Consider the following 15,085-nt stretch of genomic DNA (forward strand, 5'->3'; position numbering starts at 1 on the left):
CGGCAGTATAGCCACGTGAGGGCCCGGCATTCACGAATACAAGTAGCAAAAGCTGTCGACAAGAATACTACAGTCCAAGAACAAATAAATTAAGCCAACATAACTCCAGCTTCTTCTAACGTTACTCGCCAAACGGCGCCTTTAGGAGCTAATGCTAATAAGCCAGCAAATTATTCATCAGCTACGGGTTTAGAAACTCCTTAACGTGTTTAAGTAGTTTAAAACAAGAAAAATTTACAGCACTACTCCCCAACGAATCTCAAGGACAAAAGCTAACTCGAAACAGATAAAACGGAGAGAACAACTTAAGATCCAGAAAACATACTTTGAATGTAAGGCCTTACCAATACAGATCCGTTAACGCAATCATTATCTTGAAGGATGCATAAGCCTTAGCTCTATAGCTTACGGTAATTAGCATAACCTTTTAGCCACCAAGAAATATATCAAGGTCTTCAGCTTGTACAATAGGGTCTAAAACTATTCAAACACATATTAACAACAGCCTCCAAAATAAAATAAAATAGATGTTTAAGAAAAACACAAATCTCTAAAAAAATAATAAATGAGATGCAAAAAATTTTAAAGATGTATCTAAGTCTAATTAATTTTCCAATTTTACGCCACAACTTGACCCATAATAACCTCATAATTCCTAAAATCACACAAGATAAGTTAAATACACATCAGTGCTCTCTGAGTAAATAGAATTGTACCTCCTCCATCAAATTAAACTACAACAAATCTCAGAGAGACATGCGAGGCAGGAACTGAGCAGACAGGTAAATAACACAGGCTGTTGCACAAGAAGTGCTGTACAGTCCCAACACTTAAAATATCAGTCAACGAACGGACGGGCAAATCCGTAGTCACTGCAATCCAATCCAATCGCAGACTCACAACACCAACAACGACGACGATTTCTCCAAGTCAAATACTGTCTTCCTCAACGCGCAGGTGTGATTTTCCAATGATCTGGCCGCCATCATCCAGCGTCGTACTCCAGGACTCGAGTCTTAACCAACTCCCCGGCGGGCACGCTGGGCCTTTTTTTTCCCCCTTCACGTCGCCACGGCACCGGTAAGTCCAGGGTCACTGTACTATAATCGTACCACCTATCGAGATCCATGTAAACCAGACAAATTATTGAGTCAATGATTCGATTCGAGCTATCACTGCTCATTAATTACTGGCGTGGTTTCAACCCATTCAGAAATCCATCCAACAAATGCTGCCACATCGTAATAGCATTTTTTCAGCCTGGCGGCATCCTCTGATATGCTAAAGACTGCAGGGTAAAAATGCTGCCTTTGGTCAGTCATTCAGAACCATCTACAACTAATGGTATCCGCTTGTAAAAATCCATGATAGAAACATACGTTCACTAACTCAAGTTGCCAAAGGTCTCTGTGGTGCTGTGTATGAGGTATGCATTTATTACAGTCTTCCTATTAAGATGGTGGTAACCTAAGCGTAATCTATATTTCTTGGAATCTTCTGTAGACGTTTGGGCGCAAGGACAATTCCTGCTCCGCATGGACTATTGCTTGTTTGTATTATCCAATCAGACAACTGCTGGTTAATAAACTCCTCCAAAACTGGTTACAAATACTGGAGTATTGGATATGGTTTCCTGAAGAATGGTGCTTCTTTCCCTGTCAAAGCTGTGTATGAGTAACTGGTGTCATAGGCAACGGACCCCACGGAATGAATATATCCTCATATTCCACCAAGAGCTCCTCCCTTTAGGTGTTTCACCTTCTTACATAATACAGACATAGTGGTGTCGTATGGCTGCGTATGGCATACCCCTCTGTGGAGCTATCCTCCTCTCAGATAAGCCCAATCTAAATATCAAGATCCTTTTTATAAACTTTACATCTTCAGCCCAAAACTGTCAATACTGATGAGTACTACTTTCCTGTCACCTCTCTCTTACATGTCTATAATACATTTTCTCCTTTTATAAAAAATATTTCTGAATCTAATACATAGTTAATTTTTAATGGTTATATTATGTATAACGTATCGAATGGTATGTCTGGCTTCAGCCCCGCCCAAATCGACGTCCCAGTGCCCTTTAGGATACAAACCTGCGATCAAGCCTTAATGTATTTGTACGCGGTTTGATCGGGCTGGCCACTATGATTGACCCAACTCGCGACAAATCAACGTTGGGTATGGCTCCCACTAGCTCTAATGTCTACCTACTAAGTTCCGCCACACGTCACCTATTTTCAATATTGTCATGATGTTCATGAAAAAAGTCCAACCCCAGGATATTGCTGCAACCCCCGCTTACATAAGACACTACTTCCACACACCACCAGAAAATCTATTTCCACCGACCCCAAAGGCTAGCATTATAACCCACCCTAAGCAATCTAGGGTGGTTAATTCCATCGTCTCTAACCTCCTAGATCCCTACTAACTACTGGCACATGCGCCCCTGTGTCTGTTAAAATATGAGTTTCTCACAACATCTAATATGTATTCTGTCTCTGTATACTTACTTTTTACATCTAATTTTAATGGGAACCTTCTTTTCTCCTCCCTGACCACCCCTACTTTTTTAAAAAAGTCATCAGTCTTCTGACTGGTTTGGTGTGGCCTGCCAAAAATTCCCTCCTGAGATAATCCTACGCCTCCAATTATTTGGTGGATGAATTCCAATCTCTTTCTTCCTCTACAGATTTTACCCTCTGCAGCTCCCTCTAGTACCATGGAAGTCATTCGCTGATGTCTTAACAGATGTCCTGTATTCCTGTCCCTTATCTTTGTCAGTGTTTTTCACATACTCTTTTTCTCTCCGATTCTGTGCATAACTTCCTCATTCCTTACCTTATTAGCGTACCTAATTTTCTACATTCGTCTGTACCACCACATCTCAAATGCTTCGATGCTCTTCTGTTCCGATTTTCTCACAGTCCATGTTTCACTACCATACAATTCTGTGCGCCATACACACATTCTCAGAAATTTCTTCCTGAAATTAATGCCCATGTTTGATAATAGTAGACTTCGCTTGGACAGGAATGCCCCTTTGGCCAGTGCTAGTCTGCTTTCGATGTCCTCCTTGCTCCGAGGAATGCCCCTTTGGCCAGTGCTAGTCTGCTTTCGATGTCCTCCATGCTCCGTCCATCATTGGTTATTTTGCTGCCTAGATAGCAGAATTCCTTAACTTCATCTACTTCGTTACCATCATCTTGACGTTAAGTTTCTCACTGTTCTCATTTCTGCTGATTCCCACTGCTTTCGTCTTTCTTCGATTTACCCTCAGTCCGTGTTCTGCAATCATTAGGCTGTTCATCCCATTCAGTTTATCATGCGATTCTTCTTCATTTTCACTCAAGATAGCAATGTCATCTTCGAATCGTATCATTAATATCCTTTCACCTTGAATTTTAATCCAACTCTTGATACTTTCTTTTATTTTCAGCATTGGTTCTTCGAAGTACAGATTGAACAGTAGAGGTGAAAGACTACATCCTTCTCTTACACCTATTTAATACGAGCACTTCGTTCTTGGTCGTCCACAATTATTATTTCCTCTTGGCTCTGAGCACTATGGGACTTAACATCTGAGGTCATCAGTCCCCTAGAACTTAGAACTACTTAAACGTAACTAACCTAAGGACATCACACACATCCATGCCCGAGGCAGGATTCGAACCTGCGGCCGTAGCGGTAGCACGGTTCCAGACTGAAGCGCCTAGAACCGCTCGGCCACCACGGCCGGCCTCTCCCCTTGTGTCTTACCCCTACTTCTCTCAGAATTTCGAACATCTTGCACCATTTTACATTGTCGAACACTTTTTGCAGGTCGACAAATCCTATGAACATGTCTTGATTTTTCTTTAGTCTTGGTTACATTATCAACCGCAACGTCAGGAATGCCTGCCTGGTGCCTTTACCTCTCCTATAACGAAACTGATCGTCATCTAACACATCCTCAATTTTCTTTTCGCCGGCCGGAGTGGCCGAGCGGTTCTAGGCGCTACAGTCTGGAACTGCGTGTCTGATGTACTTATGTTACTTACGTTTAAGCAGTTCTAGGTTCTATGGGACTGATGACCTCAGAAATTAAGTCCCGTAGTGCTCAGAGCCATTTGAACCATTTTGAATTTTCTTTTCCTTCTTCTCTATATTCTTCTTCTCGGCAACTTGGATGCATGAGCTGTTAAGCAGATTGTGCGGAAATTCTCGCACGAGTTGGCTGTTGCAGTCTTCGGAACAGTGTGGATAATATTTTTTCGAACGTCGGATGGTATGTCGCCGGATTCATACATTGTAGACACTAACGTGAATAGTCGTTTTGTTGCCACTTTCCCCAGTGATTTTAGATAGTCTTCTGAAATGTTATCTGTCGCTTCTCCCCGGCTACTGGCAGATAATGGAATGTTCCACAGCACGTTCCCACAAATCTTACTCCTAATTTGGTAGCAGCCCTACAGTATGGTGTGGATGGCACTATTGACTTGTTGGATGTCACGTATCGTCATTCACTATTTCAAATAAGAAATTTAACGAGATCGTGATTGCTTAATGAATGAATTGTGTTGTTAAAGGGATTCAGGGAGAAGGGTGAGTGAAACATGGCTCCAACACGAAATCTAATCAGGTCCCCTACCACCAAGGTGGCAAACGAGCTTAACGTTCCTATCCCAATGACAGATCCTCTGTGTAGTGCACCATAACCGTATTAAACTATGGAAAAGAGATTGAACTCAAGTCAATAGTACATACTCCATTCAACAAGAAACTGTACACCACAGTTCCTTTCCCGTTGCAGTTTTCCCTAGTGACATTGATTTTTCCCACGGACTACATCCGAACAGTCACACCAATTCGACTGCACTGCATATTAGTTCGTTCTCTATCTCTGACGGCACGTTTTGGGTGCTCTTCACAATTTGGAACATATGCAAAAAATTTCAGTAAAAATAGTAGAAATAGGGGAAATGTTACGAATTTCGGACACATCACTTAAAGTTAGTCATTGAATACTTGGACGCTGAAATAAATTGTATACTGTCATGACCTTCTTGTCAATATACATTATAGGTCCTGGTTGCGACAGTAAACAGACGAAATACAAAGATCTAATCCCAGTCAAGCAAACAATTTTATTGCTACGAAAATAAAAAAAAAAATTGTAACGTTAAATCGTTTTCTAGCAGAAACATTACACGCTGTCATGCTTGCGTTCAAGTTGTGGACGTCATTAGGCATAAGAAACGTAGCAGACTGTCTTGGATATTGTAAAGGAAGACACACAACATTTTATCATAATTTTTGTCAATTACACTGTGTGGAACTTATAATTGAGCAGACTTTTTTTCTATCGAGGAGAGCTACACAGCTATAAATGAAAACATGCAAATTTAATTCCGATTCACCTACTGTGCACACCTTTTTTTCCACAACCGATTCGAAGGCGGTCATATTTTATTTTAACTTCCAGTGCACTTCTATCCTTTTCGCCAACAACGCAATAAAAATCAATCGCACAGGTTGCCAGCGCCCATTTAAAATCAGCTCATAGGTGCAATGCACAAGCTAGTACCTTGCACGTGGGGCGCTTCATGCTACATGGTCACCATTTCTAATGTGGTGTAAGTGTAGGCCACATATTGGTAAGATTGGGAGTCACAATGAGGTTGATAGCTTCCGTATATTTTACATAATTCGTAATGGATGTGACGGTTGGATACTTCGCGGGAGAAAGGCCGGAATTTGCTGTTCATATGTCATTGGTTACATTTCCTTTTGTTTCCCTCAATCAGCTCATGCAAATGGTGCAAGGATTTTTTTGGTAAAACCCCGGCCGATATCTATCTCTATTCTGGTGCTAAATGGGCAAATGCTGCCCTCTCGCACTGTTGTTGGGACATTGCTTTTCTATTTGCATTAGTCCCAGGAGTTTAGTGCTTGAAAGTCTTGAGGAAACCTATTTTTCCACCGCACCGTGTACTTACTCGGTGATTAAAATTAAACAACGAAGTCAGGATACAAATTTTTATTGACATAGGTTCATAGTGTTAAAGTAAGGATAGCTGTAATTTACATGTCAAGCCAAAATTGGCGCAGTGAAGTGAAAAACTGTCATTCCTGTAAGCTGAGAGTGGCTTGTACAAACATGCTCACCATACAAATATGTATTCCACCCATCAACACTATGTTTGTCCGCCACACACTGCACTGCTATAATCCTTCCATCACTATTGCTACTTGTTCCCATCTGCATAAAAGTATACACGCCGTATCGGTAGTTAGGTTCCGAGAAATTCCAAATAAGGTAAGGTTCTCGTTTTCTAAACTTGTACAGCCCCGTTTCTTATCGAAGACAGTACTATAGATGTTGTAATAATATTAGGTTGGAATCATCATATATTACCAAAACACTGGTTACAAAAAAAGTTAGAGACATCATTAAGCAACTACCAGCCTGAACCTCTGCTTCAGAATCCCGTAACAACTACAGGTATAATTAAATGAATATGATTACTTGAGCAAAGTTTTGTAAGGTTTCACACTGTATTATGCCCTCTGCAGGTAACGATGTACCACTGGGACCTGCCTCAAGCACTGCAGTACATCGGAGGCTGGCCCAACGAGTTGCTGGCAGACTACTTCGTTGAATACGCCAGGGTACTGTTTGAAAACTTCGGTGACAGGGTAATCAAAATCTTAATATACTTACAGGCTTCACTCACACCTAATTTACCTGATAGCATATTGACAGGGTATGGTTTCACAGGTGAAATGGTGGATCACATTCAACGAGCCAGCCGTCTTCGTGAATGGTTACGCGACGGCTGGTTTCGCCCCCTCTCAACCTGCGTCGGGCATTGGCGACTACCTAGCGACACACACCATCGTCAAAGCCCACGCTAGGGTCTGGCACCTGTATGATGAGCAGTTCAGAGCCTCGCAGAACGGTCAGTACGTCATGAATATATGGAGGGCCCTCCTGATGCTCTTAAAATTTACGATAGACAAATACACTGATGAACCAAAACATGATGTCCAAAGCCAAGTTCGATACTGAATGCCATGTGTAAAGTATGTATAAAGTGAGATGATTGATAAATCACTATAACGGCGATATGGGCCGCAAAGGGAGAAACCCACTGAGATAAGTGATGTTCATGAAGGACATACTGTTATGAGCGAGCAGCTGAAGCAAGCGTCGCGGAAACAGCTAGAATGGTTGGCTATTTGCGTTCTGTTGTCGTGAGCATCTGTGGAAAGTTAAAACCACGAGTGAGCGAAAAGGTGTTTGGTATCGATGCATCATCATGGAACGTGGATGTCAAAGACTTCCTCGCTTTCTCGATCATGAATCATGACAGACGGCTGTCTGTGCCAGAACTGACGACAGAATACAAGGCTAGTGCAGGCACAATTGTTTCGCAGCGTACCGATGAGCGCACATTGATAAAAATTGGGCTTCGTAACAGAGCACCCCTATGTGTCCCAATATTGACACAACCAAATGGCTCTGAGCACAGTGGGATTGGACATGTGAGGTCATCAGTCCCCTAGAAATTAGAACTAATTAAACATAAGGACATCACACACATCCATGCCCGAGGCAGGATTCAAACCTGCGACCGTAGCGATCGCGCGGTTCCAGACTGAAGCGCCTAGAACCGTTCGCCACACTGGTCGGCACACAACCATATCGTAAATAAGCACTGCAGATGGCATAGGATCGTCGAGATTGAATCGGCTGGTTGATTGAATCATGTTTTGTGATACATCAAGTCGATGGCCGTGTCTGGATATGTCGCCATCCATGTTATTGGCTGCATGAGGCATGCACTGTGATGGACGCAGGCTGGTAGAGGAAATATTCTGCTTTGGAGACCTCCATCTGGGCTTCTGTCGGACATATGATATTTATGTAAGGCAAAATGTCAACTGTGTGAAATACGTGAACATTTTTGAATAACGTGAGCATGTCCTCATAACTGATGTCCACTCTGTTGGCAGGATAACTGCTCGTGAAATAAAGGTACAAACATGACACATAAGATTGAGGAGCAAGACAGCGAACTTATTTTGACGATTTTGCCACCGTATTCGCCTCATCTGAATCCGACAAACAGCTCTGCGTTATCAGCTCCAACTCTGCACTCACAAAAAAATTGCCCGTGATTCTCAGAAACCTTGTGAGCTGTGGGTAGCTATCTGTTGTTACATACCTCTGGAGACCTACAAAGAACGTTTCAATCCATCTCACGCAGAACAGCTGCTGTAATGCGTTTCGTATCAGAACACTGTTAAACCGGTGATCGTAACGTTTTCTTTCATCAGTGCTTGGTAGATAATAAAGAATATATTATGTGCACCTGTCATTGGATCAAAGTCATCGACGTAGTAGTGTTCCATCGTGAGAGTTGCGGTGATGTTGTAGCGTGGACGTGGGACAATGAATTCACTTTGGACTCACCCTGCCCCACTACTGTGCAACTGCTGCTTTCATGTGAAGGACTTTGGTGAAGGCTGTGTCTGAGGCAAATACACTTTTCTCCAATGCATTTCTCTTGCGGACTCCACTGCCTTTCGATTAACATGACATGCATCACACGTCGCTACAGCAGTGCCACATATGTCAATTGTGCCTGACACGTTCCACATCATTACGAAGTGTCGTATTCATGATCTATGGAACGAGTACTAATCTAATCTAATCTAATCTAGTTAAGCCTCCACTAACATGGAGTGGGTAGCCAGCGGCTGATGAACGTTGCTTTGCCTGCTGGGCCGCTGATAGTTAAATGAGATGCTGGACAAGACTTCATAAAAGATTGCGCTTGTATACTGGACTAATCGAAGATTGGAAATAAACTCACACTTTGTGTTCCGCGTTGAAAATTCTGATTGGAGGTGTCAAGTTCCCAGGCGTTAAGTGTCAATGAACAAGTAATTTTGGTCCCACTGTTGCAATCTAATGTTCATGTAGTGTTCCTTACACACTTATTACCCAAATGAGATGCTGCATTGATTTGACACAATTAAAGATAGCTTCCGGAGTTTTGTATTCTAATGAAAAGACCCGAATGATCGTCTATTCGAATCCAATTTCTTCACTTGGTATGCAAACGTGAACGTATTTGCAGCGACAATCAAAGTATGTAAACATACTTCCATTAAATGGCTGAAGGGGTCGTTTTGGAATTCATCGCTCTATGTTATTAATTACGTACCCATATCATGTTATTATCTTGTAGCGAATATGTACCATATTGAGACACTTAAATTAGTAAAACAGTTTTGCTCTTTGGGGAGCAAAATAACCGATGATGGTCGAAGTAGAGAGGATATAAAATGTAGACTGGCAATGGCAAGGAAAGCGTTTTTTAAGAAGAGAAATTTGTTAACATGGAGTATAGATTTAAGTGTCAGGAAGTCGTTTCGGAAAATATTAGTATGGAGTGTAGCCATGTATGGAAGTGAAACATGGACGATAAATATTTTGGACAAGAAGGGAATAGAAGCTTTTTAAATGTGGTGCTACAGAAGAATGCTGAAGATAAGATGGGTAGATCACGTAACTAATGAGGAGGTATTGAGTAGGACTGGGGAGAAGAGAAGTTTGTGGCACATCTTGACTAGAAGAAGGGATCGGTTGGTAGGACGCGTTCTGAGGCATCAAGGGATCACCACTATAGTATTGGAGGGCAGCGTGGAGGGTAAAAAACGTAGAGAGAGATCAAGAGATGAATACACTAAACAGATTCAGAAGGATGTAGGTTGCAGTAGTTACTGGGAGATGATGAAGCTTGCACAGGGTAGAGTAGGATGGAGAACTGCATCAAACCAGTCTCGGGACTGAAGACCACAACAACATCATGTGTTCCGTCTCCTTAGCGTATAGGCACTGGCGGTGATTCTGCACCTTTGCCGTGACACATCAAACGCGAGGGAGTGTTCTTGGATGGCAGAGTTACTCTACAGCTATTGGAGTCCAGCACTGGATTTGCGAATGTTTTGCAGCGCTTTGGTCCGTCTATTCACAGTTTGCAAGAGTTTATAACGATTCATGTCACAAACAATTTGGACCCCACACAATTAACATCTGACTGCAATTTATGACGAATTACGGTCTCGAGTTACCCCCTTGACAAAGCGAGACGTGAGAGGGACAGTGTCTGCACAATCTCGAAGATCGGCCAGTCAACGTCCAGTCACGATCTTGCCGAGCTAAACTCGATGCACATTGTACGCTCGACTGCTGTGCTGTTGGCCCGTACAGAGCTCCACGATATGACCAGTTCCACTTGCCCTCGAGCAGGGGAAGTTATTCACCAACACAAAGGCTATATGTAACTGAATTTTTAGTCAGGGTATCGTGCATTATAGTTGTAGTCGCTTGTTCTGGTAACACAAAGAAAGAAATGAACAGCATGAAGATATTATAACTGAACTAGTGGATGGGCATATGGCAAGAAGCAGAAAGCTTACTTTCGAAGTAAAATGTAACTATAATGGCGAGGAATATTATCCCTCCGCGAAGAACTACAAGTCAGTCAAGTGAATTCCTCATAGAGAACAAAATGCATGGACTTGAGATTTTTTTTATAGTCCTCCTAATACACTCTCCCATTGCTCCATTCGCTAACTTTACTGATTTATTTCGAACACAGATTGTTTCATCCTCTGCAAAGGCAGGCACCTACAGACGAAATAATCGTTTGTGAAACCACTGCTTCAAGAGACAGTTACAAGACAGATTTCTTTCTATTAGTATTACCTAACAGTTTGACTGGACAATCTTAACGCATATAATTCGTGTCGGGTGAGATAATTTCATGGTTTAATGACAAACAGGAGCAAGTAAATACCTTATATGATTTAACGATACCCATAATACAATTTGTAAAAGACGAATATTTTGGAAAATTTGGAAATTCGTGGTAGGTCTTACGGGACCAAACTGCTGAGGTCATCAGTTCCTAAACCTACACACTACTTAATTTAACTGCAACTAAATTACGCTATGGACGACACACACACCCATGCCCGAGGGAGGACTCGAACCTACCACGGGGGGAGCCGCACGGAGCGTAACAAGGCGCCCTAGACCACGAGGCTATCCCGCGCGGCGGAATATTTTGGAATTACGAATAACGTTCCAAGTGTATCATTAACTTGAAGCGGAAGGTTGTTCTCAACAAGTATCGAATAAGTTTGAATCTGACTAGAATGTTGTATATTCTACAGTAGCACAGTGTCATGCATAAAAAAGTCCTCCACTTACTAAATAGGAGAGCTGGACAGTTACTTCTTTTGTCCATGAAAACTGTTTCATTATCAGAGAAATGAAAGGCAGTGTAAAAGTTTCATCAAATACCCTATAGTAGGTTTCAGAGACTGCATTGTTGCCTAACTGCAGTAGAGCTTATTGCTTACAGTTGCAGTCACAGAATTCTAGAAAAAGTGAATTCTTGTTATATATTCCTTGTTACAAATGAAAATGAACATTTTTAAAGCCCCTTAATTGTAATTAAAATTTTTATCAGGTTCTTTAGAATTACCCAGTGACAGGCGTAAGTACCGAAGGCAGAATGATGTGCTCTTCTGACTTACGAACCGAATGTTTGTAAATAGACTCTCCTGAATTTGCAAATCAAAAATCAGAACCTTGATTATATTAGTTAGGATTAAATCTGTACAAAGTTTGCAGAAATTTTGGTAACTGCGTGAAGAAATACTCAAGACCACATTATTTCCATCTCAGAAATGTAGATAAAAATCTATTCCGATACCCTGGCACTTTGAATAAATTTAAATCATTGTTTCCAGTCTATCAATATTATTTTGTTCAACATTTCAACGAATAAACTGATGTTTATATTTTCATATGTTTTGCAGGTAGTGTGGGTATTACTCTTAATATGGATTGGCCGGCAGCACTGACTAACTCGACAGAGGACGAAGAGGCTGGTGAGAGAGCACGACAATTTCAGGTGAGTGTCATAATACTGCCCTCAACCAGCTGGACCTTCTATAACTATCCAGTATGTTGCTATTTATGTAGAGTGTTCAACGAACAATAATCACGGTACTCACAAGGCCTAGATACAGCACACTGAACACTGTGAGGGAGGCTAACGTGTCACTCTCCTCTTCAGATGGGCATCTTTGCACACCCTATCTACACTCAGGATGGGGATTACCCAGCTGTAGTGCGCCAGTTAGTGGATGCCAACAGCGAGGCTGAGGGGCGGCCCCGATCAAGGCTGCCAACTTTCACACAGGAAGAGATCGAATACATTAGGGGTGAGTATATAAATACACTTGAGTAAATAAAAACACAACAACCGGGGTTCAACAACTTAGGACATAACTTCATCCAGTACAAGACAGGACCTGGTTGCAATACAAATTGTCCATCTTAAGTCAGTAGTTCTAATGATATTTTGTGAGTGAGTCATGTCGTCACTAGAAAATGAATTCCATCCCAATAGACCTTTTCTGCACTCCTAGGCAAGTCTTGATACCGATGTATTGATGCAGAAGCAGAGAACAATGAAAACTAACTCACGAGGAAACCTTCTGATTAAAAATAAACTACATCAATTCGTTTCAGTGTTATACCATGTGCAACAAAGTGTCTTCGATTAAATATGAAGCGTCAAGTAAAATTATGAGACAAACATTCAATACATCTGACTATTATGATCCTGTAATCGTTCAACAACAAGGATGATACCATAGCTTTTTGTGCCTACAACACTACTGATTGTAAAGACTATACATTCCCAACGTTACCATTCTCCTCGGGACGTTAAGCACATTTCATACACAGATCTTTCTGAATTCTCTCGCTTGTCAAAACAATATTATTTGCATCCAACCTCTCTGCGTAGAGTCAACTGTTGTACTTATAATGAGCTTCTGTACGGATAGTGTACTCTTATAGCATGTGCATTTTTCAATTGTCTGTAGGTAAGAAAATAACAATTCCCTAGCGAACATTACCTTCAAGAGGAGAATATAAGGATACAATACCTGAAGAAGGTGCTAGTCTTGAGACTGTATGTAACTGTTAATGTTCTGCTCATTGTAACTGCAAATAAAGTAGTTTCGAAAAAACTGATAATCGTTGAAGCTCTGTCATCATATGACTAATACACACATACCCTTCATTTTTGTTTCTGTCAGTCTCACAGGTACTAACAAACTTAAATTTCAGTTATCCTCTCATTGTTCGGTATTTACAGTTCATTGGAAAGCATATTCTTTCCCACTATAAATGTAAGTCAGAACCTAACGTTTCGATGTACTCTTCCTGTGCTACATATGTATATCTTCCAATGGTACTGTTTCACACGATTTTGCATGACTTTTGTAGTATTTCTTCAATTCAACATGAACTGATTCAGATTTGTTGCCCTGTGGATGCAGGAAAGCTATCGCCACACGAGACTCCACTTTATCTCTGGGTGCGACATTTTCTCATATCATCTGTAGCGGCGTGTTGCCCTGTTGTGAGAAGGGGATATAAATGAGTACCTGGAGTATGCAAACCAATACAGAATTATTATCATAGCTTGTTTTTTCTAAGCCGGTAACTGAAGTTTGAGAATAATCCAATATGGGTAGCAAACATTTTATGTTATACAATTTGACCACAGATGATGTATCCTCCCACTCTCCACTGAGCGACCTGGTACATATTTGCTCACTTGTGGCCCCTCAGACCGCTCTTACTTGCCGTTCTGCTTTGGTCACTATGCTGCAACTCGCTAGCAATCTATCGCTCAGTTATACATACCATTCAGTCTTTTTTTTGGGTCATCGGTCTTCTGACTGGTTTTATGTAGGCTGCCACGAATTCCTCTCCTTCACTAACTTCTTCATCTCAGAGAAGCATTGCACCCTACTTCATCATTTATTTGTTGGATGTTTTCCAATCTCTGTCTCCTCCTACAGTTTTTACCCTCTGCGTCTCCCTCTATTGCCATGGGCGTTATTCCCTGATATCGTAAAACGTGTGCTATCATCCAATCACTTCTTGTTGTCAGTAATTTCCATATATTTCTTTCTTTGCTGACTCTGCGTAGAACCTCATTACATATCTTATCAGTGCCCCTGGTTTTCAACATTCTTCTACAGCACATCTCTAACATTCGATTATCTTCTGTTCTGGTTTTACCACTGTCAGTGATTCACTAGCATATGATGTTGTGCTTCCAACGATCAGTTTCAGATATTTCTTGCTCAAGCTGAGGCCTGTGTTTGATGCCACTAGACTTCCCTCTGCCAGAAATGCCATCTTTGGCTGTCCTAGTCCGATTTTTATGTTCTTGTTTCATCCGTCGTGGATTACTTTGCTTCAAATTTAGAAGAATTCCTTAATATCATTTACTTCGCGATTACCAGTTCTGATGTTAAAAATTCTCGCTTCTCTCATTTCTCCTATTCCTCATTAGTTTTATCTTTTTCTGGTTTACTCTCAGTCCTTATTCTGTAATCGCTAGACTGTTCACTCCATTCAACAGATCCTGAGATTGTTCTTCACTTTCACTGGTGATATAAATGTCATCAGGGAACCTATCATATATATCATTTCAGCCTGCATCTTATTCCCACTTTGGAACCTTTCTTTTGCTTCCGTTATTCCTCCTTCGATGTATCGATTGAAAATTAGAATCGAAAGACTACATCCCTGTCATATATCCTTCCTAATACGAGTACTTCGTTTTTGATTTTCCAGTCTTATTGTTCGTCCTTGGTTCTTGAACCTAGTGTATTACCCGTCTTTTCCTGTAGGTCACTCCTATTTCTCACAGAATTCTGATCAACTTGCAACATTTTATACTGTCGAACGCTTTTTCTAGGCTGTCTAATCGTATGAGTGTGTCTTGATTTTTCGTCAATTTCGCTTCTATGCTTCAGACCTTTCTGTCTGGTGTCTTTACTTTCCATACCATGACCAATATATTCATAAGGCGAACTCCTTGTAACATCGCAAACACAGATTTGGAGTTAACTTGTGAGCGGATGTAGTCAATGGTAGGTTCACAAGTCCGTATCAGAGTCCTTTCCGATTAATAGCACCAGTGTGTAG

At 41.3% G+C, this 15,085-nt stretch overlaps 1 protein-coding gene across 1 annotated transcript in view; it reads left to right on the forward strand.

Annotated features, from left to right (window-relative positions):
- LOC124805584 (myrosinase 1-like) overlaps positions 1-15,085 on the forward strand; it is a 37,553-nt gene that overhangs the window by 6,825 nt on the left and 15,643 nt on the right. Inside the window, exons 4-7 of the mRNA XM_047266150.1 lie at positions 6,556-6,678; positions 6,761-6,941; positions 11,884-11,978; positions 12,144-12,291. Of these exons, the coding sequence (XP_047122106.1) occupies positions 6,556-6,678; positions 6,761-6,941; positions 11,884-11,978; positions 12,144-12,291 (547 nt within the window). The remainder of the gene's footprint in view (positions 1-6,555; positions 6,679-6,760; positions 6,942-11,883; positions 11,979-12,143; positions 12,292-15,085) is intronic.

Source organism: Schistocerca piceifrons, chromosome 7 (genome assembly GCF_021461385.2).
Source record: "Schistocerca piceifrons isolate TAMUIC-IGC-003096 chromosome 7, iqSchPice1.1, whole genome shotgun sequence".
In the NCBI taxonomy this organism is placed as follows: Eukaryota; Metazoa; Arthropoda; class Insecta; order Orthoptera; family Acrididae; genus Schistocerca; species Schistocerca piceifrons.